The sequence below is a fragment of the Pseudophryne corroboree genome, chromosome 2 (genome assembly GCF_028390025.1).
Source record: "Pseudophryne corroboree isolate aPseCor3 chromosome 2, aPseCor3.hap2, whole genome shotgun sequence".
Lineage (NCBI taxonomy): Eukaryota > Metazoa > Chordata > Amphibia > Anura > Myobatrachidae > Pseudophryne > Pseudophryne corroboree.
In genome coordinates, this window is record NC_086445.1 from 149,190,546 (window position 1) to 149,216,122 (window position 25,577).

The 25,577-nt window shown below is 44.7% G+C and overlaps 1 protein-coding gene across 9 annotated transcripts in view; it reads left to right on the forward strand.

Moving 5' to 3' along the window:
- NBEA (neurobeachin) overlaps nucleotides 1-25,577 on the forward strand; it is a 1,049,301-nt gene that overhangs the window by 1,011,408 nt on the left and 12,316 nt on the right. For all 9 annotated transcript variants that reach the window (XM_063951811.1, XM_063951806.1, XM_063951798.1 and 6 more), the window contains 5 exons: nucleotides 772-843; nucleotides 3,162-3,317; nucleotides 3,829-3,999; nucleotides 18,368-18,469; nucleotides 23,918-24,114. In XM_063951811.1, the coding sequence (XP_063807881.1) occupies nucleotides 772-843; nucleotides 3,162-3,317; nucleotides 3,829-3,999; nucleotides 18,368-18,469; nucleotides 23,918-24,114 (698 nt within the window). The remainder of the gene's footprint in view (nucleotides 1-771; nucleotides 844-3,161; nucleotides 3,318-3,828; nucleotides 4,000-18,367; nucleotides 18,470-23,917; nucleotides 24,115-25,577) is intronic.

The following is a 25,577-nucleotide window of genomic DNA, read 5'->3' on the forward strand; positions in this document are numbered from 1 at the left end:
TCTATGCCATCCTCTAGCTGCCATTTGTATAGCATACTATATTAGAAATCATACAATGTTGTGGGAACCCCTCTTATAGAAAAGTTTTCTCTAGGACAACTCTCCATTCTACACACAGCTATCCCCCAGCAATACAGGTCACCCAAGTATATTGCCTCAGTTAGCATGCCCTTTACACAGTGCTGGTGTCTGGAAGCTTATCGGTTGTGGTTCTCATTATTACTCTGTGACTTGTGCTTCCTTTGGGTCCGAGTTCTGTTTCTCCACAGAAAACCTGGCTACGTAGCCCCTGCTCACACAGTAGGAGTCTGGCACATTGCTTCCCCTGAGGTACACACACAACTAGAGCGCAGCAACAACCTCTTGTCAGGTTGTCCCCTGAGTGACAAAGCACACCATGTTATACACAGTTATACACACATTCCTCTAACCATGTGTGGGGAGTGATAAGCAGCCAAATGAGGTCTTTGCCTCAGGATATACAGAAAGGAGAAGATAAATCTTGATGTGTTTTGGACCCATATTTTCCCTCCATTATTATATGTCGTCATGTGTACTTGCAGCAACACGATTAGTATAAAGTATAGTGGACTTTGGGTTTGAGATTATTAGTTTGACAGCAATTATCTAATTAAAATATATGTGAATTTTAATATACCACCTCAACCTGAGCATTCAGGAGAGAGCGGCCTGATATTTGCACACCAGAGTAATGTACAGCATGCAGCCTATACAGAGATATGACATGTGACCGTATCCACCACCATGCAGGTCTGAGAGGAGCACCAGGGTACTCGCTGGACCAAGCCCACCATCTTCCTATTGAGATGGACTCGTTAATTGGTAAGTATGGACAATCGTGTAATCTGTAGTAATGTCGGCATCACTTTGTTTGGCTTTAGGGAATTTCTGAAGTTTTTAAAACGATTTTCATCATTCATATATTATATTATTTACGTCACAACCAATTGTTGTTATCACAAATAAAACAGAATTGTCTTACTGTAGTCAGTGGTTCCAGTGGAACAGATCAGCTGCATTCTAGTATTGGTGCAATGTAAACAGTCTTGCATTACTGAGTATAGGGGATGGGTAGCCATTAGGGTCAAATGAAGTATTAGCCATAGACTCATAAATACAATAAACACATTTGCGCAAATATGTGTAACGAAGATCTCTGAATTCTATTATTATGTGGAATTTATATCTGGTTACGGTTATCATTCAGGGTGCTGGGGGAAACAAATGCCTTTTTTTCTCATAAATACAATAGAAATCATGGAGAAATAAAGAACACTTGTATGGGTTTACCACTCAATAAGTACACAATATATAACCATTTCACATGATTGTGGCTTTCCTTTATCATGCGATAACTTGTGTGTAATGCAGAGGCGTCGGAATGGGGCAAGGGGGCAGCTCGCTCCCCCCAAACATGAGAGAGGCGCCTGCTGCCACAGTACGCGGCTGAGATAGGCGCCGCACATAAAGAGCACTTCAGCCGCGGACCGCAATTCATTGACTGTCACTGTCATTGACAGTGACAGTCAGTGCTGCTGCTGCTGCTCCTCCCGTATGCTCTGATCACGCATAAGTAATGAGCGGCTGAGCGTCATGACGTCAAGCCGCTCATTACATATGCGCAAGCTTTGCTGGGGCAGGACGCGGACGTCGCAGGGGAGAGACTGACATGCTGGGGCCGCCCGCTCCTGCTTGCCCGCGCGCCCGGCCAGCCAGCGTCCTATGGGGGTATGTGTTCCTGGCACTGTGGGGACACATGTATAACTGTCTCTGGGGTATATTTGTATATCCTGCACTGGGGACATATGTATAACTGGGTCATGGGGCATTTATGTATCTGGCACTGGGAACTTGTGTATAACTGCCTTTAGGAATAAATATATATATATATATATATATATATATATATATATATCTGGGGGCATATATCAGTGATGTGTGCAGTGGGCATGTATGTATATCTAGCTTTGCGGTATATATTTATATCTAGCTTTGGGGTATATATGTATATCTGGCACTGGGGAAATATGTATAACTGGCACTGGGCGCATATATGTATATCTGGCTCTGGGGACATATGTATAGCTAGCTCTGGGGGCATATATGTATATCTGGCACTGGGGACACTCTACAGTGTATAGAATGGGCTCTGTCAGGCATAATGTGTGTAAGAGGCTCTACCAGACATAATGTATATAAGGGGCTTTGGGGCTAATTCAGACTGGATTGCTGCAGCCCAGTGAGATGCTGACAGCATCTCTGGGCTGCGATCGCCTCTGCCTGATTGGGGGGGGGGGAGCCAGACATGCTGGGTGGACTAGCCCTGTGCTGGACGTCCCCCCTCATGTCTGAGAAACTGATCGTAGATGTGCTAAATTTAGCACATCTACGATCAGATCTGAATTAGGCCCTTTACCAGGCATATTGTAAGGGAGCTACCAGACATAATGTATATAAGGGGTCACTCACTCACTGCTACTCCATAAAGTTTCGTACAGGTACTAGTGACCTGTCTAAGGTGGCCATAAATTAGGGGCGCCAAATTGAGATTTTATCTTGCCCCCCCAACTGAAAAACGTTCTGACGCCCCTGGTGTAATGTACAGTGTAATAATGTATGGACAAAGGGCCTGACTCAGGTCCCGGCGCATTTACAGATGGTCGGTACTTTGTGCGTGTGCAGGACCCATACTGCGTCTTCTAAAGCATAACCGCTGCCGACTTCAGTTGAGTGACGGTATGCTGCCATTTAGAGGTGGTAAGGGGGCGGCGATGGTCCCCGTTTCCCAAAATGGAGGCGTGTTGCCCTCGTTTTGGAGAAGTTACGAGGCCAAGATTTCCTGTCTGCTGCAGAAGCTGGCTTTCATGACCCCAATGGGTCACGCAGCCAGCCAACGACGACACCAGTGATCCGATGCTGCATCCTAAGATGCAGCACTGGATCACACATGCATGCAGAAGCCGTATACTTATACCAGAGGCCTGCTGCTGCATTACCATATCTGCGCATCCAAGGTAGCAGCGATGCACACAGCAGCCACGTCTGAATCAGAGCCAGGGTATGCTTAGACAAGCGTTCTAATGATAGTGTAGTCACTATGTAGGGACACAAATCATTATTTTCTTTAATTTTTCCAATAGCCAATAACTCTGGAGTCACCAAACGCCAGATCACAGATCTTGTGGATCAGAGCATCCAGATCAACGCGCATTGTTTTGTGGTGACTGCGGATAATCGCTACATCCTCATCTGTGGCTTCTGGGACAAAAGCTTCAGGGTATACTCAACAGAGACAGGTAATGCTGAACCCAGATGGACTCTGCATCTAATTCTGTGTGTAAGAATCAATGTGTGACATGGCGTTCTGCGAAGTCACTGTCACACGGTAGGACAATGCAATATTTGCTGGAATCACCGGAGAATATCTTTCCATGTTTATTATTATTTAAAGTGCAAGGATTAAACCCTGTTGCTATTTTTGTTATCTGCATGGCGGAATTACGTCACTGTAACACATTTTTACTTGTTGGATGGTCTCCGGTACATTGTGTGTTGTGTAGCCACACACTAGAGACAGACACTCCGAGGAGCAGCCTAACCTGTTCTACATGGTTCTTTATTAGGAATAAGGCTTCATAATGGGTTTGTGGGAATGAAAGTTGGAGACATTTTTGCATTGCTATGTACATCCATGTATGATTGTACTTGATAATTGCCAATGGTTACTGCCATATGTAAGAACTCCATAAGTGTCCCTCAGTCTTTCACGCACAACAGTATGCTAATTATCTGTCTGCATTTTCCTAGGAAAACTAACTCAGATTGTGTTTGGACACTGGGATGTAGTCACCTGTCTGGCCAGGTCAGAGTCCTACATTGGTGGCGATTGCTATATAGTGTCAGGGTCACGTGACGCCACCCTGCTTCTCTGGTACTGGAGTGGGAGACACCATATCATAGGAGACAATCCAAATAACAGTAAGTGCTACAGTGTTGTTTCTGTTGAATACAGTGAATTGCCTTCCATCTTTACTAAGCATTTATGTTACAAGTAAGTCTTCATTTTCTATGCTGGATTTCTATACTGGGTAAGTATACAGCTGTACTGTTACCCCCTTTACAACTTATTGGATTTAGTATTGTTTATTTGAAAATGAGATACTTATGAATGTGATCTTTGCATGTACACTGAGAGGGGCCAATTCACAGCTGAATGCATGTTGGGTGTAATTATACCCATGTTGCAGATATTCTCCCGTTTGCCTAGTTGTACGCATCTATGCGACTGTGCCGCCCCTATCCATACAATTGTTTTAATTGCTGTCGTAATGATCAGTGCATACTAGCACCAGCCCTATCACTAATGTACCAGCAGAACATGTGTATCTACGCCTATACCAGTGGCGTGCGGTGAGGTCAGTGGCTGGTGAGGCACTGCAGCCATAATGTCCGCCGAATCCCGCCGATGACCCCTACCGCCGCTGAGCCAATGCCCGCGACTGCCCCTGAGCCAATGCCCGCTACCCCCACCACCGCCTTACAAACTCGCCCACACATCAACTGCCCTGGCACTCCGCCACTATTTCGCATCTCAGTCCGATGCCGCCACTGCTGCCAATGCCCGCAGCCTGCCTGCTCATTAAACTTGTGATGAGCAGGCGGCTAATATATTGTAAATTTTTATAGAAAAAAATAAATTACTGTTTGGGACTGGGGAGGGAGTGGGAGGAGAACATGAATGCAATTTTGTTGTCCAGAGTTTCCATTAACTTAATAGCACCGTGGGTGTGGCGCTATTAAGTTAATGGAAGTCCTGGACAACAAAATAGCCAGCAGTAGGTGACAGGGAGAGGGTGACGCTAGAGAGAGGGTGACAGCTGTGGATGACAGAGAGTGGGTGACGCCAGGGAGAGGGTGACAGGAAGAGCGTGACGCCAGGGAGAAGGTGACAGAAGGGGCGTGACGCCATGGAGAGGGTGACAGCAGTGGATGATGCCAGGGAGAGGTTGACGGGGAGGGTGACGCCAGGGAGAGGGTGGCAGCAGTGGGTGACAGGGGGTAACGCCAGGGAGAGGGTGATTGCAGGGAGTGGACGCCAGGGAGAGGGTGACAGGGAGAGCGTGATGCCAGGGAGAGGGTGACAGCAGTGGATGATGCCAGGGAGAGGGTGACGGGGTGGGTGACGCCAGGGAGAGGGTGGCAGCAGTGGGAGACAGGGAGTAATGCCAGGGAGAGGGTGATTGCAGGGAGAGGGTGCCAGGGAGAGAGTGACGACAGAAAGAGGGTGACGCCAGGGAGAGGGTGACAGCAGTGGATGATGCCAGGGAAAAGATGACGGGGAGGGTGGCAGCAGTGGGTGACAGGGAGTGACGCCAGGGAGAGGGTGATGAAAGGAAGAGGGTGACAGGGAGAGGGTTACGCTAAAGCGAGTGCGACATTAGTGGGTGACAGGGAGAGGGAGATCTGCATTGCCCTGCACCCTTGAGGGCTTGCAACAGCAGTTGGACACCTTCCTGGTAGCAGACCAGACTATCCTGGTACCAGTAACTTCAATCTAGTTCCACTGCCCGCCTGAGCACTACCCCTGTCGAGGTCTCCAAATGGTCAGGCCACACATGCAGGGAGCAGTGGTCACTATTCTCTCTCCCCCCCCCCCCTCCCTCCCGCTATTTTTATTACCGTTGCTTACAATCCCCCCCCCCCCCCCCCCTGCTCCTGATCCGTCTATTGCCGGTGATTACACTCCCCCATCGCCCGCCCCCATCCCCACCCCCCCTACCGCTCCGGATCTCTGACACTCACCGAGGCCGGCGCTGTCCAGCAGGTCCCAGGGGCCACCTGTAGTCGGGCCAGCTGTGACTGGCCCGTGCCGCGGTTGAGAGTCATCCGGCATAGGAGGGGGTGAGTCAGCCCGATCAACTGCACCAGGCGGGTCTCCGAGAGTAAGGAACTGTGGTGCAGCGAGGGGGAAGGTGGCTGGGAGAGCAGCTGATGTGGAGGGGTTGTCACGGCATAGCAGCGGCTGCGGGTGATAATACCCACAGCCTCCACCGGTGCCATGTAAAAGGATGTCCGGCGCCCAATCACCTCCTCCACAGTGACAGGGGCGTGCTTTCATATGGGCTGAAAGCACGCCCCTGTCAAAGAGGCACTCATACTAGTGCCGCTTAGAGGGCTTTTTTTAACTGGGATTTTACTTCCCGCTGCTTGGCCCCGCCCCCTACTTCCGGAACCTTTTACATTGTCAGCGGGAGGCACCGACAGCGGTGCCTCCTAAACACTTTTAACACGGAAAAAAATGATTAAAACAATACAAATATACTTATGACACAAAATCTGTGTCATAAGTATCTTCTTTGTATTATTTTAAGCCTCCCCTGACTGCACGTTTCTGGCCTATACATACTGTACCTTACAGTTCCATCAACATGTCTCATGTCCACTGTCTAGGCATCATCCCTTACTCCCTCCATCTCCTTCACCCCCCAGATTCAGTATATCTCTCATCCTGCCATTTCCTCCTCCGCAACATCCAACATCGGTAGGATCAGACCTCTTCTCAATATCTCCAAGACTCTCCTCCAAGTCTCCCGCCTCAATCACTGTAACCTCCTCTTCTATGGCCTTCTCCGAACTCGCCATTACCCACTTATTTATTATTTATTAACAGTTTCTTATATAGCACAGCAAATTCCGTTGCGCTTTACAATTGGAAATAACAATGATAAAACTGGGTAATAACAAACAGTCATAGAGGCAGGAAGGCCCTGCTCGCAAGCTTACAGTCTATAGACTTCACTTCAGTCTAGTCTTATTTCATGTCTCACTGCTTGGCGTTAGTCGTGAATGATGTATTTAATCAAAATGTGACAATGCCGATGACTTCATGTTGACGCGGTTGTAATGACTGTTAAAGCATGTGAACTGTGAGGTCATTATAACTTTAAACATGATGTTTTATGATCATACAGTATATAAAGTTATAATGCTGACAGGGCTAAAATGCTTTAACTGCTATTACAACTGTATCAGCATTTTCCCGTCCATATATTGACTGTCGATGTGTTTACTGTCAATGGAATGACTGCTTCCCACATTAGCCTTCCACTCTGCAACCTGCTTCACTGACCTTCCAATCCCCTACAGAATCTAGTTCAAACTCCTCACCCCCACTTACATAGCCCATAATTACTCCTCCAACATCACCTCTGCCCACATTCCCACCCTCTGCTCTTGCACTGATCGCAGCATCACCTCTGCCCACATTCCTACTTTCTACTCTTCCACTGATCGCAGCATCACCTCTGCCCACATTCCCACTTTATACTCTTGCACTGATCGCAGCATCACCTCTGCCCACATTCCCACCCTCTCTGCTCTGATCGCAACATCACCTCTGCCCACATTCCCACCCTCTCTGCTCTGATCGTAGCATCACCTCTGCCCACATTCCCACCTTCTCTGCTCTGATTGCAACATCACCTCTGCCCACATTCCCACCCTCTCTGCTCTGATCGTAGCATCACCTCTGCCCACATTCCCACCCTCTCTGCTCTGATCGTAGCATCACCTCTGCCCACATTCCTACTTTCTACTCTTCCACTGATCGCAGCATCACCTCTGCCCACATTCCCACTTTCTACTCTTGAACTGATCGCAGCATCACCTCTGCCCACATTCCCACTTTCTACTCTTGAACTGATCGCAGCATCACCTCTGCCCACATTCCCACTTTCTACTCTTGCACTGATCGCAGCATCACCTCTGCCCACATTCCCACCCTCTCTGCTCTGATCGCAACATCACCTCTGCCCACATTCCCACCCTCTCTGCTCTGATCGTAGCATCACCTCTGCCCACATTTCCACCCTCTCTGCTCTGATCGTAGCATCACCTCTGCCCACATTCCCACCCTCTCTGCTCTGATCGTAGCATCACCTCTGCCCACATTCCCACCCTCTCTGTTCTAATCACAGCATCACCTCTGCCATGGTTGCCTCCTCTCACTACCGCCTCCAAGATTTCTCCAGATCCGCTCCCTTCCTCTGGAACTCACTCCTTTGCCATCTTAAATTTCCTACCGGTCTCACCAGCAGCAAAGTGCACTCAGAACACACTTATCAGCCCACTTTCTAAATCTCTATCATCCTTCTCAGATTACCCTCTGATTGTTCAACCCACCCCTTAGTAAAAAAAAAAAAAAAAGCTCTCGTGGGCGGGGCCCTCTTTCCTCTTATTCTTCTCTAAATTAGGTACAGGCTCACTGAGTGCCCAAGTGCCTTTGCCTCCCTCTGACTTATCGCTGCTTGCCCTACAGGATACAGTGAGTCTCCCTACCCTGACCCCGGTATCCCTGTCCTAATCTAGTCTGACGTTTTATTGCTGTGTGTTGTTCCTGAGATATGTGTATTTAAATTGTACTGTACTAGTAATATGTGAAGTGTCTAATCTATTCCTTGTACAGTACAGCACTGCGAACACTGTAGTATCTTAAAAATAAAAGATGATAAAACTTTGTTAAGAAAATTAGGGCTTGTTAGATAAAGAATAGAAAAATAGGAAGTTGCACATTGTTGGTTTAATTCAGATAGTTAACAATATTGGGCGTGCATGAAAGAAGATATACTGATAAAACACTTGCCAATGGATTTGATTGCAAATGCTGTCATCTGGAGTTGCATATAAGAGAGATAATATGGAAGACGTGACTGTGGAAAAGCGGAGAGGTTATTATAATTAACTGGGCTAGGTGTTTCATTTTTTAAATGTTTTTTTTATATTCCGTTTTTATTTTATGACAGCCAAGACAACTAATTATCTGTTTTTGCTCCTCTACATCCAATTAGCAAATGACAAGTATTTTAAGCATGGTATGTGCTTAAGACATTGTTATTCTGGATGGTTAAAAATGCATGTATATGTAGTTTTTTTTCCACTTTATTTTGTAATAAAGCATAAACCATTGTACCTGACTGATGTATCATAACATAATTCATTGTAGTTATACTTACTAGTTGTGCTCAGAGATTTCCATCATATTACAGTCCACATCATTTCAGGTAGTGCTTTGTATATATATATATATATATATATATATATCTGTAACATGGTTCTGTCACCTACTCACGGTGGCGTCCTGCAGTTTGTGGTGGGCTGTACAAATGTAGGACGTGAGCTCACTAGTTACCAGTACCTCTTAAATAATACATTTAGGCTCATGAATGTTCATGTGTCTCAGTGATGTCACTGGCTGCTAGTAAATTGATAGGTTGCATCATTTAACAATATGGAAGCCTCCACTGTGTGACTGGGACAGGTCCACTGTAAATATAATGGAATAGCTCAATATGACTTGCTAAATCTTTTGTGCTACTGCTTAGTGTGTGTGTGTGTGTGTGTGTGTGTGTGTGTGTGTGTGTGTGTGTGTGTGTGTGTGTGTGTGTGTGTGTGTGTGTGTGTGTACCATATGTTTCCAGGGTGTAGGACATGCATGGGATGTCCACATGTATATTATGAATCTATTGTCATGTTCTAATGATTCAGTGGCCATTAAATTGTTTTATTGCTCTGCGACAATTACTTTTTGTTCAGCCTGACATGTTGAGATTTTGTTAACAGTTATGAAGATAAATGATTTTGTAAGTGAATATTGAACTTTAGGTTGTCTCTATAAGTAATGCCATGATCAATAAACATTGACATTTGAGTCAACATAAGTCATCTTGTATGTATGTTGGGGGAGGGGAGTGTAGGCCTCCTGGATTTAGCCTGTGTCCCAGTGATTGCGTCCAGGTTGTGTAGTCAATTAGTCTTTGCTTTATTTTAGTCCATTAGTCTTTTCTTTGTGTGGTTGCATATGTCCAAAATCTCTTAATCTATTGGTTAATTTTATATTACAACAATCCGTAAGTACTAAGTCTAATCCTATTTAATATGTGTATTATTGTTGCTTTCTGTCATAAATGGAGGCTGTGACAAACTGTGTGTGATGTGTTTTATATATACTTGAGGCCTGTTGAGGTATGCCTGTTTCCTACCCTAGCCCTTACAGGTGTAACATTCAGCTGCATATACATTTTTATTTTTTATATATATCAACAAACATGGTACATTTGATCTTAGAGAGTTTGTACATGTCATTAACATATCACAATAAACTTTGAAGTTTGACACACTCCAATTGTCCTTGTTTGTGGTTTGCGGGTTCTATAAGAGGTAAATATAAATACAGGTTGAGTATCCCTTATCCAAAATGCTTGGGACCAGAGGAATTTTGGATATGGGATTTTTCCGTATTTTGGAATAATTGCATACCATAATGAGATATTATGGTGATGGGACCTAAATCTAAGCACAGAATGCATTTATGTTACATATACACCTTATACACACAGCCTGAAGGTTATTTTAGCCAATATTTTTTATAACTTTGTGCATTAAACAAAGTGTGTGTACATACACATAATTCATTTATGTTTCATATACACCTTATACACACAGCCTGAAGGTCATTTAATACAATGGCCCTCATTCCGAGTTGATCGGTCGCAAGGCGAATTTAGCAGAGTTACACACGCTTAGTCTACGCCTACTGGGAGTGTATCTTAGCATCCTAAAAGTGCGAACGAAGTTTACGCAATATTGCGAACAAAAAAAACTTAGCAGTTTTAGAGTAGCTCCAGACTTACTCTGCCTGTGCGATCAGTTCAGTGCTTGTCGTTCCTGGTTTGACGTCACAAACACACCCAGCGTTCGCCCAGACACTCCCCCGTTTCTCCGGCCACTCCTGCGTTTTTTCCGGAAACGGTAGCGTTTTCAGCCACACGCCCATAAAACGCTGTGTTTCCGCCCAGTAACACCCATTTCCTGTCAATCACACTACGTTCGCCGGTGCGAACAAAAAGCCGTGAGTAAAAATCCTTTCTTCATAGCAGAATTACTTAGCGCAGTCGCAGTGCGAACATTGCGCATGCGCTCTAAGCTGATTTTCACTGCGATGCGAAAAAAAAGAACGAGCGAACGACTCGGAATGAGGGCCAATATTTTTAATAACTTTGAGTATTAAACAAAGTTTGTGTACATTGAGCCATCATAAAACAAAGGTTTCACTATCTCAGTCTCACTTAAAAAAGTCCGTATTTCGGAATATTCCGTATTTCGGAATATTTGGATATGGGATACTCAACCTGTACTACCAATTTATACAAAGCTTCTTCTGTGTCACATACAAGTGTCGGTATAACAGTACATTAAAACAGTTGTCTCCTCTAGTTGACAAAAATTCCCAATACTCACATTAGTGAAAAAAGAAGAAATAGTAAAAATAGTGTCCGCGCCAGTCTCCCCACCCCCCAGGGCACCCAGAAACAAAGGGCATCACAGGACAATGGGCGGGTCCCCTCCGGGTCCCCTCCCAATACCCTGGTCATATACCACACAGTATTCGTTAAAGATTCATGTAGCTGTGATTTTATAGGGGTAGATAGTGTGGCCACATAGCTCTCCCACACATCAAAGAACTTTTCTGCTTTTTTGTCCTTCTCTAATGTCACTCCCACCCACTCCATTCTAAAAAGGTAAAATAAATTTGTTTTAAGTAAAGTCAGTGACGGAGGTTCAGGGTGGATCCATGCATATACATTTTAATACTATTCCTTGTTCTAGATAGCAAGGAAACTATACAGACTAGCAAAAAAGATAAAAGAACATATTTTTAAAATGCTTACAGGTGGCACACAGAGCCAGGGCAGGTGGCACACAGAGCCAGGGCAGGTGCCACCTTGCTGGTACAAATGGTGCTCGGTACCAATGCTATTAATAGCATAGTAGAAATGTAAAACCTATAGGATGCCTGTTTCTTTCTCCCTGGCTACACAGAGCTCACCCGACATATCTCTAGCAGATGATGCCATGGCAGAGCAGAAGGGGAGAGGGGGGAACAAAAGCCATCACTGAAACACAAGCTTTCACAAATCCAGAAAGCAATTTGAAAGTGATAAAAATTAATTTGCACAGTTTAATTGGAAGCAGTCTCCGTCCTGAGCGACGGCGGAGGAGCGCAGGCAGCTTGTGCTACAGGGTGATTGAATTTTTTGTCAGGTAGGTATGTCGGAATAGCCTGCTTATCCTCCCGAGCCTTTCTGTGCAATATATTACGCTCAGCCTCTGACTGGTGTTCTTTAAAAGGATCAATGCTATTCATATTATGTCCCCAGTGCCTGGAATTTCATTGATCCTGGGACTTCACCTGACATTTCTCATTACTTTACTTCCAACAGGATACTCACTATAGGTGCGGGCTTCAGTTTCTCTGGGTGGATCGCAGCTATTTCAGTAACGGACGTTCTCGCTGGCTTTAGAGTGTATGTTCCAGCACACATGGTCCATATAAATCCTATATTGCTTTGTGTTATAGGATCATTGTGTGCTGTCTGCCCTTATGCATTTGGTGTACTTACAAGTAGCTTTATCTTAATCATTCTGCGTCTCAATGGAATGAATACTGTGCTAAAAGGAGAATACACCCTATCTATAGTAAGGGTTTATCGATGCATAATTTCCCATTAATTGTTCTGCATACGATAATGGTATAATGTAAAGGAATGGTCATCCTTGTCTATATTTTGTTATAATTGATTGTAATGCAAAAATATGGTCAATACGTCAAATTTGCCTAGTTAACTTAAATTGTTAGATACACAGAATAGTTATATGTATATAAGGCCACATTTAGAGTGTATGATGTTGCCAGGATCGTCCTTTGGATGTGCTTTAAGCCCAACAGGATGACCCAGGGAAAGACCCGTGGGAGCGCACTTTTCACACACACACACACACACACACACACACACACACACACACACACACTAAACAATATTACTCTGATCCTGCCAGAGCGATATAGATGATATATGGGTTGGGTTCGTGTGACTGGCGTTTGAGAGACTGCTGGTCACCATACCAATGGCGAAATCATGGCTTTTAGATGGCCGGCGGGAGAGCGCAACGAAGCCCCTGCGCTCGCCACAGGATATATTCCCACTCTGTGGTTGTCGTGGACACCCACGAGTGGGAATAGTCCCTGTTGGTCAGCATGCCGACCGTCGGGCTGTTCACTGTTCAGGATCCCGGCGTCGGTATAGTGACCGGCGGTCGATCACATAACCGCATCTCCAATATATCCTCTAGTGCAGGGGTAGCCAACCCTGGTCCTCGAGAGCTACCAACAGTGCACGTTTTCCAGGTTTCCTCACAGAGTCCACCGGTGGATCTTTTACAATGTGACAGTTAGTAATAACTGCACGTGTGCACCTGCCAGGTGAGCTGGAAAACGTGAACTGTTGGTAGCTCTTGAGGACCAGGGTTGGCTACCACTGCTCTAGTGTGTACCCAGCATGAGAGCACCTGAGTCTCCGTAATCTTATAAGTGTTATTTAACTTCACACCTGCCCCAACTTGTCTCCTGACATGCTCATGGACACATCAGGGTGATTGGGCGAATCTGCTCAGAGATCCCCAATCTCCTTTACCCATACTAAGTACGCCCACTAGGGTAGTGATGATGGGTATATAACACTACGAGTAACTCAGTCCTACTGTAAGGTTTACACTCTCCATGTGGGTCTTGTCAGACTCTACATATAAATTAATAAAAAAACAATAATAATAAGGGTCCTTATATGGCTCATCTCCCACAGTGTAACCTCTGTATGGCTGCCTTACCTGGTACACTCGTGGATAGGATGTACAATACATGGATCTGACAGTTATGTTAGGGTCCTACTCTAAGCGTTAGGACGCCTCAGCCACCCATTTTGTATCATCTCTTTCAGGTGTGACCTACTCCACCCAGGGTAATCCTGCATAGTGCACCCAAGAAGGCTGCCTTGCCAGGAGTGAATTTAAGGGCCAGGCTGCCCCTAGGCACAACATTATTTGTTGCCCCCATAATGTCACTGCCCCATTGTTGGGGCCTACTGACTGCCAAATCAGTACCAACCTCACCCCCCCTCCACCACCACAATTTACTGACCATTGCTCCCACCCCTTCACCAGTTACCAAATAAAATAATAAATCGCCAAGACAAAAACCAAAAAAAAAGAATCATCTGCCCTCATCTGGCCATCAGCCTAGTAAGGCTCTCATGCAAGTGAGCGTGCTGTGCCAAAGCCCCCCCCCCCCAGCAAGTGTCACATGGAATTTATTACCCAAAACAATTGTACCAACCTGCATCATGCTTATTGTGTTCTCTAGTTCCCCCCCCCCCTTCCCCCCCTCTGTGGTTTTCTACTTGCTGTTATACTAAATCCTGTGTACTGTGTTCACTGGGGTTGTTTTTATGTCTGTGAAGTGACTTTGAGTCCTGCTGGAGAAAAGCGTTATATAAATAAAATTATTATTATTATTATTATAATCATGCCTTGTAGATTGATGTAGCGTTTCCCCCAAGGTATCTGGAGAATGCCCCAAATGCAATATCAATTCCTAAGTGATCTAGCCCCCTCCTTGTATTCCCAGGGTTCCAAAAGATTCAGGAACGCTTAGGTACTACCCAACAGGATTTTTGTTCTCAATGCATCAAACTCAGTCATTAACACTTAGCGTTGATCCTGTCTTGAAACCAGATTCAATAGTACTTCTTTAAGTCTTTATGCTTTAAAAGATCCAATTCGATGGGCCTTGCCACAAAGTTGTAGGATTTGTTACCCTCTTATAACCCCTGTAGGAACCACAAGAAACTATAGAACTACAGGTTATGTAAGGGAGGTCTTGGAACCTGGGAACTGAGCTTTGAATACAGAAAGAAAGAGAGCAGTGAAAGGCTCCCTCTGCATGTTCGCATTAAATAGAATACTTGCAAAATAAATGTTTTCGTGTACATTGTGTCCGACATTGGTGGACCACTGCTGGAGGAACACTGGGCATAAGGGCACCCTGCCGCACAAATAGTGTTCCTGCTCCAAATTTGAGAACCTCTGGAAGGAGGCCAATGGCTTAATATACCATGGGCTATTAAGTACCCCTCATGATGCATCATGGCTGTCATTTGGAAAAACCCTGAACCTCCCTCTATCTCAGAAGTCACCACAAAATTCTGCCAAATATACCAACTTGAATATATAACGAGGTTCCTGCAAGAATGTCCTAACAAATTTTCGTAGCATTTGGTTGCATGTGAAGCCTTTCAACAGACTTTCAATCCCCAACATAGTTTGTGCATCTCCAACAAATCCCCTACAAAACCTACTCCCACCCAACCACTACCTCACCCTTACTAGCAGCCCCCTACTTACCCCCTATATTATGAGAAGCATCACTTGCTAGCTCTTTCCTCTTACATTTACCTACCACCATTGTCTACATATCTGACCCTATTTATGCTATTAGCCTGTGGATCTTGGTGCATACATGTCTCTGGATGGTGTTGGAATCCCGGCAGTCTGGATCTCAGTAAGTATTTTAACCCTAGCCTTAACCATCCCCTCCCGCAGCCTAACACTAACACCCCTTCCTCACCACCACCATCCACATACACCCACCCACCCACCCACCCACATCAGGGGCAAATGCAGGATTTCTAAAAGGTGGTTTCCAAATGCATTCTACAATCTCTCACTCTGCGGAACATTGGAGCAAGGATGGGAGTCTGGGGAAGTGGTTGACGAACCTAATACCGACCCTGCACATATATGTACACATTGGTCTTTTTATACTCTGAATATATAAGCGGTCTATAGTATAGACAGTAGCAAACATATTTACTATAAAAAAAAACAAGTGGTCAGGAAAAGGTTAAACATCCCATAATATATAAATACACATATATATTTGAACCTGTAGGAGACAGAACTGGACATTATGAGCACACACTCTCCCACCTCATGAAAGGCTCCTGTCTCTTCTTCCTGGCAGCTGCTCTCTCGTGCAGTGATTGAGTGTTCAGAACCACACACATAGCAAACTTGGTAGAAGAAGCCGCTGCTACTAGGCATGTGCAGCAGCTCCGCTCTGTCCCTTAAACTGCATGATGTGGTGGCAGCTCAAGTAATCGTATTATATACTGTTGCTATTATGGTCCTCATTGAGTCTGTGGCCAATAGAATGGGGGGTTTCCACTTTCCAGGCAACCAGAACCCCCTCCCCTCCCCCTGCGTTTGCTTATGCATGTCCAGCATTCTGACTGTATCGAGATCCTGAATGCCAGGGTTCCGATACCATACCTGTTATAAGAACCGTTCAGAACATGCTTTATTTGTTAGATCTCTTTTCTGTAAGAAGAATTTTTCTTTCAGTGTAGTGTCACTCTTGTGATAAATGTCCTGTAGGTCCAACCACTCCTTTCTAGTAAACTCACTGTGTATGATATCACAAAAATGCAGTTTTTCTTGTGTATGTTGCAAATCCTTTTATTTTATTCTTCACAAATCTCTCCTACACTTAGGACCTAATGTAATTTCTTCCAAACTAATGATGCACTGCATTCTACTGTCCCCATCTGACCCTCCAAATAGCTAGATGGCCACACTTTTGCTGAATTGGTTAAGCCTGAAGCAATAAGGTTTCTATTCCCAATAGATTCCCTTCACCTGAAGCCCTTTTTGTTCCTTAGCCTTTAGCCCTTTGCCACATCTATCATTTAAGATGTGACAGTGTACGCATCTCTGAATTCTGAATGATCGCTGCAATGCTTGGCATCTGTCCCTGGGAAGGATGAAGCGTTCATCTTCCTTTAAGATTCATCCATTGTCTTTTTGTCTGTGATCTGAGAATAAAACATTTTACTTATTTATTTTATTTTTTGTTGGTGGAAGGTTGCCGTTTGCGCTTAAAGCATTCATATTGCTGTTTTATTGGAAAAAAAAACTACGTATGAACTAACCTTACTCAGCTTGTCTTATTAACATAAATAGTTTACAGCAGAAACATGTACATATTCTGTAACAGAAAGACTGCGTAGGTCATGAATGTGGCCGAAAGCAGCATAAACTCGCCGTCTGCGCTTGCGGCACGCCTCTTAATGCAACACGCTGGCACGGAAGGGGTTACATTTTTTATGGGAGGAACTGAAGAAAAGCTGCCTGGATTGTGATTGGCTGGATTCTGTATAGGGGCTGGTCTGACATGCATATAGTCTTCAGACTTAGGACACCCTGTCTCTTCCTGGTTTTCCGTGACCCACCCTCCCGCCCTGGGGAGTTGGTTTTTTGGTTGCTCCAATGGAGTTATTTGTGTCGGCTTTTGGTGGCCGGTTTCTGAACGGTTATTTTAGCGTAACTGAAGGAGTTTATTGTTAGTAAGTTCGGGTGAACTTTTAGGTATTTTATAGTCTTAGTATTAATTGATGGGCACCACCGTACCTGGTGGGCCCATATGATAGACCATAAACATGTGTGGATATCGGGGCCGGAGGCCCAATTTTTGACCCTATAGGGGCGGGGCGTACCTCCGTCCCTACAACTGTTGGTGGGCAGGGGTAGTGGCAGAAGGTCGACCCCTGGCCTTGGATTTTGGATTTCCGATGTCTGGGATGGAGGCAGGAGGCCGATCCCGGAACATCTGGGGCAGAAGGCCCCCTCACACATATGTTTTTTATTGCTCGGGATGGAGGCAGCAGGCCGATCCCGGAACATCTTGGGCAGAAGGCCCCCTCACACACATATGTTTATTGCTCTATTTTGTCATATAAAGTGGATCACCCTTATTAAGTTGTTTATCATGCTTAACCGTTCTTCTCCCCGCCACCTTAGTTAGAGAGGGAAGTCTGCATTTTTAGTTTTAGTATTAATAGGCCTTCCTCTCGGTCAAAATAAAAAGCTGACCCCTTTCACGCCAATTACGGTTGTTGTGTCTTTATTTACTAAGATAAGTGTGCTTGAGTGGCGTGCGGATGCATCTGACGTGTGAAGTTTAATAAATATATTCCTAAAGTGGTGTCACATTGTTACTGAAGACAGAATAGAAAGCTGGCGGCCATTTTGTTCCTGGTACATTACTCTCTATACGGAGAAATGGCGGCTTACTTCTAGCCCTAGTATCATAAGACTTATAGCAGAACTACATTTTATTTTTTTATAATCTTTCTTTATGTAAAAGGTTCTCTAGTTATTAAGCTTAAAGATCATTTATTGCTCTGTATTTGTTTCTATACTTGTGTGTGATATTGCACTGTGGTTATCAGTCTGTAAAGAGACTTAGCAGGCAGAAACATAATAATCAGCATTTGCCTGATCTTAGCCACAGTGCTCAGTAGTATGTTCATTTATTTTACTCTATAGTATTAGCTGCAGAAGAGAAGTATTGCTGCCTATGCCAATGGTTTTACAGCATCAAACTCCTGTTTTTCAGGTGATTACCCTGCTCCAAGAGCAGTTCTTACAGGCCATGACCATGAGGTGGTCTGTGTGTCAGTGTGTGCAGAACTGGGTCTCGTCATCAGCGGAGCTAAAGGTTTGTACAATACTTCTCTATATATAGCATTTTTATATATGCACCAGCTATCTGGAAAAAAGTTTTTTTTTTTATACAAAATAGAAATGTTTTCCCTACAACAATAATTTCCCCAATGAATATTGTTGCCACAGATTTATCAAAATTGTTTCTTCCTTATCTGTGATAGTGCTCAGCCCCGGGACCTGTAAGCACACAGTTTATCATTACAAGGATATGCCACTCATAGGAGCCTCTTACACAAGATGTTACGTAGTAAACTCCTTACACTACACACGATATAGTCATTAGGTCACCAGTAACAATATCGACACTACAGTGTTGACCTTTAGGATATCGACATTGTTAAAATGTTTAAATGTCGGCATTCGGGTTAGCCTGAGAGATGGGAGTGTTAGGATTAGGGACTAGAGGAAAGGTTAGGGTTACTGTGCTTAGTAGAACGCCACTCACAGAGAGACAGAATCTGGAAGATGCCCCTGGAGCTGCTGCAGCCGTTGGGAGCAGGTAAGTGACCGCTGGCCCACCAGAGGTGATATGTCTACATTCTAACATGTTGACATTTCATCACTGTCTACATCAGGCATGTCAAACTCATGGCCCTCCAGAATGTAGTTTCACAACCGCTGGAGATCCACACGTTTGACATGTGTGGTCTACATGACTAGTGTCCTTTGGTGGGTGTTGGGAAGGTGCATCCTGAGCTTGGGGGCTGGTAAGGTGCATCCTGAGCTTGGGGGCTGGGAAGGTGCATCCTAAGCTTGGGGGCTGGGAAGGTGCATCCTAAGCTTGGGGGCAGGGAAGGTGCATTCTGAGCTTGGGGGCTGGGAAGGTGCATTCTGAGCTTGGGGGCTGGGAAGCTGCATCCTGAGCTTGGGGACTGGGTAGGTGCATCCTGAGCTTGGGGGCTGGGAAGGTGCGTCTTGTAGTTGGGGTTGCTGGGAAGGTTTGTCTTGTGGTTGGGGACTGGGAAGGTTCATCTTGTGGTTGGGGACTGGAAAGGTTTGTCTTGTGGTTGGGGGCTGTAAAGGTTTGTCTTGTGGTTGGGGACTGTGAAGGTTAGTCTTGTGGTTGGGGGCTGTGAAGGTTAGTCTTGTGGTTGAGGGCCGGGAAGGCATGTCCTTAGATTAAAGGCTGGGAGGGTGCATCCTGTGGTTGGGGGCTAGGATGGTGCATCTTGTGGTTGGGGTCTGGGAAGGGTGAATCTTGTGGTTCAGAGCTGGGAAGGTGCATCCTGTGGTTTAGGCTGGGAAGGTGCGCTTGTGGTTATGGGCTGGGAAGGTGCATCTTGTGGTTTGGGGTTGGGAAGGTGCGTCTTGTGGTTGGGGACTGGGAAGGTTTGTCTTGTGGTTGGGGGCTGTGAAGGTTTGTCTTGTGGTTGGGGGCTGTGAAGGTTTGTCTTGTGGTTGAGGGTCGGGAAGGCATGTCCTTAGATTAGGGGCTGGGAGGGTGCATCCTGTGGTTGGGGGCTAGGACGGTGCATCTTCTGGTTGGGGTCTGAGAAGGGTGAATCTTGTGGTTCAGGGCTGGGAAGGTGTATCCTGTGGTTAAGGCTGGGAAGGTGCTTCTTGTGGTTATGGGCTGGGAAGGTGCGTCTTGTGGTTATGGGCTGGGAAGGTGCATCTTGTGGTTTGGGGCTGGATAGGTGCGTCTTGTGGTTGGGGACTGGGAAGGTACGTCTTGTGGTTGGGGACTGGGAAGGTTTGTCTTGTGGTTGGGGACTGGGAAATTGGGTCTTTTGGTTGAGGACTGGGAATAAGAAGTGCGTCTTGTGGTTGGAGGCTGGGAAGGTGAGTCTTGTGGTTGGGTCTGAGAAGGCGTGTCCTTTGGTGCCTGGGAAGGGGTGCATCCTGTGGTTGGGGGCTGGGAAGGGGTACATCCTGTGGTTGCGGGCCGGGAAGGGTGCATCCTGAGGATAGGAGTTTGGTAGTAAGAGAATACCTGGTAGTCCCTCAGTCTGTTCACTCATATGAGCATTCAATACTATTTTCTTCTTCTTTCTTCTTTTTATTTTATTTGATACTGCTCCAGTGGAGTGATCGGATTTTGATGAATTCTTCCTCCATAAATGGAGAATATATTACACAGACTAGGGGATTTACATGCATTTTCCCAGATGATTAGCTTACAAGCTATTTTGTCCCTGTCTGACACAAGTGAACATACTCCGATCCTTTGATTGGATTTTCCCCTGAGCAGGCTTTGGTATACGGTTTCATTTAGTGTATTTTTCTAAATAAGAGGACAGATGTCAGAAGCGCTTGAGGAAATCTCTGGATTGCACTTTACACCTAAGCTGCTGGTTACTTTGATCAGGATCCACCTCCTATACAGAAGGACACGCCTGATACTCTCCGCGAGCATGCACTTCTCATAAGCTACCTCTTTCATTCTAAATAGCAGCTTTTATGTCCTTTCATTTCTCCAGCTTGTTGACACTTAATCACTGCCCTTTGTTTGTAACAACTGGAAATCTGTTTCTTAATCTTTTTCCTACTGTTTAGCCATCAGTGTTGTGTAAGTGTCACCTGTGTGTTTTTCCCGAAGCTTCACAATCACTATTAGTATCTCGCCGCTCCATTGAGCGATCCTCAGCCGGGAGTGGTGCGGCTTCTCCTCTGCTGCACTGGGACTTCTCCACCAGAAAGACAGTAGCCAATAGCAAAGCGTTTTTAATTCCATTCTCTGCTGCTATCAGAATAAGAAGCAGCTTCTGCCATTCGGTAGCATGGCTGTTGCCAGTGTTGGCCCTTTATTATATAGTCATATATTAAGTTATTTATATAGTGCACGCATATTGGGGGTCAGTCCGAGTTGATCGTAGCTGTGCTAAATTTAGCACCGCTACGATCATCCACACTGACATGCGTGGGGACGCCCAGCACAGGGCTAGCCCGGCCCGCATGTCAGTCCCTGCCCCGTCACTGAAGTACAGAAGCATTGCACAGCGGCGATGCTTTTGTACTTCAGGAGTAGCTCCCGGCCAGTGCAGCTTTTGCACGCTGGCCGGGAGTTACTCATCGCTGCCCGGCTTGCAGCGGCTACGTGTGACGTCAAGCAGCCGCTGCGGCTTGCCCCCCCCCCGCACGGTCTGACCACGCCAGAGTTGGCCGGACCGCGCCCACAAAATGGCGGCCAAACGCCACTGTGTCAATCAGGCAGAGGCGGTCGCTAGGCAACGACACCCGTCGGCTGTCAGCCATGCGCCGGCACATGCGCAGTTCTGACCTGATCCCTGCGCTGCGATAAACTGCAGCGAGCGATCAGGTCAGAATGACCCCCATTGTGCAGCGCTTTACAGAGACTATTTCAGTCATTCGCATCAGTCCCTGCCCCAGTGGAGTTTATAATCTATAATCCCTAACACATGGACACACACACACTAGGGTTCTTTTTTTGTGTGTGCTAGAAACCATTTATGTTACAGTTTTATATTTTTGGAGTGTGGACGGTATCTCCTCCAACGTAACACTTCCCTCATGCCCACTACTGACGTCTGTAAAACAGCAGAGCACAGACAGATGTTGGATATATAGAGATTTAGACATATAGCTCTATACTGAACAAAAGCTATAAGCTGTGTGTGAGAGTATATATATATATATATGTGTAATATAATGAAAGGGAGCTGCATAAGAAAAGAAAAAAAAAAGAAATAAAAATATATATATATTTCTGAATAGGCAAATGAATAACTATTATAAACTGTGATGCTGATCTATTACCTTTATTGTGTTACACTAATGATAACACAGCACCAAAACACTTGTCCATTTCATATATATATATATATATATATATATATATAAAAATAAATTCTATATATAATATACATACACACAACTTGCTATCACCATCAGTTAAGAGCATTGAACAGTCCGGTAAAACATAAATGCCCCTACTCGCATTATTGGTTATTGATTGATCACAGGGAACATTTATAGATTTATGTTAAAAGCACTTCAGAGAAACCGCCCACATGAATTGTGCTTTGAAACACAATGATTGTGTGCGATGTGTTATACACAATATTACAGACTTCATTGTGACTTTTTGTGAGATGCCAATTTGCTCCTATGTCTGTGCAGCCAGGAGTGAGTAATCTGCGCTTCGCTGAAAGAACAAGAGGCAGTCACCCATAAACTGCATTTTCTTTACATCTCTCTTCTCACTTTCAAAAGCAAAGAGGACGGGGAGAGCCTTGTGTAACTATTCTCGCTCTGGGCCCGGTGACCTTACCAGAATATTGGCCAATTTGCTTTGAATAACTTAGCTTTTTATTATGTATTGTGTCCGTGGATTGTGTTTCTTGTACAGGTTGAGTCTCCCTTATCCAAAATGCTTGGGACCAGAGGTATTTTGGATATCGGATTTTTCCGTATTTTGGAATAATTGCATACCATAATGAGATAACATGGTGATGGGAACTAAATCTAAGCACAGAATGCATTTATGTTTCATATACACCTTATACACACAGCATGAAGGTCATTTTAGCCAATATTTTTTATAACTTTGTGCATTAAACAAAGTGTGTCTACATTCACACAATTCATTTATGTTTCATATACACCTTATACACACAGCCTGAAGGTCATTTAATACAATATTTTTAATAGCTTTGTGTATTTAACAAAGTTTGTGTACATTGAGCCATCAGAAAACAAAGGTTTCAATATCTCACTCTCACTCAGAAAAGTCCGTATTTCGGAATATTTGGATATGGGATACTCAACCTGTATTGACATTTACATATAAACGTGCTGTTTTCCACCATACATTAACTTGTTTTAAGCTGAGAACATGGAAATACAGTATACGGTACTCGGCTCATGTAGCCGTCACTGTAATAATGAATGCTAAGAATACTATGGCAAAGCAAAACTGGGTTGTTTTATTTTAAGGAAAGAAAAATCTAAGTCTGTCTAATGTAAAACGTCAGAAATTAATACATTCATTTAAATTTGATAAAATAATAATTTCAATCACATTTTCCAAAACTTGTTGGTGCATGTATATAAATGCTTCTTACAAATGCAAGGTGTCCTGTACCCCCCCCCCCCGGGACATAGTGACGAATGGACGTTATCATAATTATTATCAATGTTTATATAGTGCCAGCATGGTCCATTACACTTTACAATTATAATTGAACCCCAATTTTCAAGGTCACTTTAACTAATTGAGAAATGTGAAGCAACGGCATGGTAGAACACATTTAGTACTGTAACAACCTTTTTGGACTTGTCCATTTTAAGAATAGATATTTCTTACTTCATCCGGAAATAGTTAAAAATAAAACAAAGAGAAGGAACCCCTATCCCGTCGTACCAAATATACTGTGTTCTATCCTTTTTATGTATTGGTAATCCTAAAACATCAATTAACATAAAGTTTTTTCTATAATGTGTACAATTTTAAATTGTGTTTTATTTACTTTTTCTTCAGAAGGTCCATGTTTGGTTCATACCATTACTGGGGATCTGCTCAGAGCTCTGGAGGGGCCGGACAATTGCTTGTACCCACGTCTGATTTCAGTTTCCAGTGAGGGCCATTGTATTATATACTACGAGAGAGGACGATTTTGTAACTTCAGCATTAATGGCAAACTCCTTGGTCAGATGGAGATCAGCGATTCAACCAGGGTATGTGATTGTAGGATACTTTATTCTCTATGAAACTGTGCATCATTTATTTATTAAAGTGCGCAGCTCATAGCACTTTGCTCAACATTGGGGTAATTCAGAGTTGATCGCAGCAGCAAATTTGTTAGCAGTTGGGCAAAACCATGTGCACTGCAGGTGGGGCAGATATAACATGTGCAAAGAGAGTTAGATTTGGGTGGGTTATATTGTTTCTGTGCAGGGTAAATACTGGCTGCTTTATTTTTACACTGCAATTTAGATTTCAGTTTGAACACACCCCACCCAAGTCTGACTCTCTCTGCACATGTTATATCTGCCCCCCCCCTGCAGTGCACATGGTTTTGCCCAACTGCTAACAAATTTGCTGCTACGATCAACTCTGAATTAATCCCATTGTACTTACACCACAGAACCTTTTATACACACATTTGTGATTTATTTTAAAGGAAGGTGCCAATGCGTTGTATAATTTACGGTACCTCAGAACAGCCACAGTGCTTGTTTGCTGATTTATCATACTGACCCACAGGTTGGGTACAGGATCCCGGCGGTCAGAATACAGATGCCAGGATCCCGACCGCCAGAATGCCGGCAAGGGGACAAGCGCAGCAGCTTGCTACGCTTTCCACATGTTCTATTCCCACTCAATAGGTGTCGTGGACACCCAAGAGTGGGAATAGCTGTGGCGGTGCTGCCTGCATTCTGACTGCTGGGATCCTGACTACATCCCACGAATAGGTCAGTTGTAGGTTGACCTGTTATCAGTATTTTCATAAAGAGAAAAATCATCTTACATTGATTAATATGACAACAGCATGCATTGTCAGCAATTTAGGTGTCACCGATTTGCCACAAAGAGGGGGATATTTGTCAGTGGTTTAGGTGACACCGACATGCCACAGAGAGGAAGATCATCTGTTACTGGTTTAGGTGACACCAGCATGCCACATAGAGGAGGACCATGTGTTATTGGTTTAGGTGACACCAACATGCCACAGAGAGGAGGACCATGTGTTATTGGTTTAGGTGATATGAACGTGCCACAGAGAGGAGAACCGTGTGTTATTGGTTTAGGTGACGTGAACATGCCGCAGAGAGGAAGATCATCTGTTATTGGTTTAGGTGACAGCAGCATGTCACATAGAGGAGGACCATGTGTTACTGGTTTAGGTGACATCAACATGCCACATAGAAGAGGACTATGTGTTATTGGTTTAGGTGATAGGAACATGCCGCAGAGAGGAAGATCATCTGTTATTGGTTTAGGTGACACCAGCATGTCACATAGAGGAGGACCATGTGTTAATTGTTTTAGGTGACACTAACATCCACAGAGAGGAGAACCATGTGTTATTGGTTTAGGTCAGTGGTTCTCAACCTCGACCCTCAAGTACCCCCAACAGTTCATGTTTTCCAGGTCACCTAGCAGTTGAACAGGCGTATTCATTACTCACTGACACATT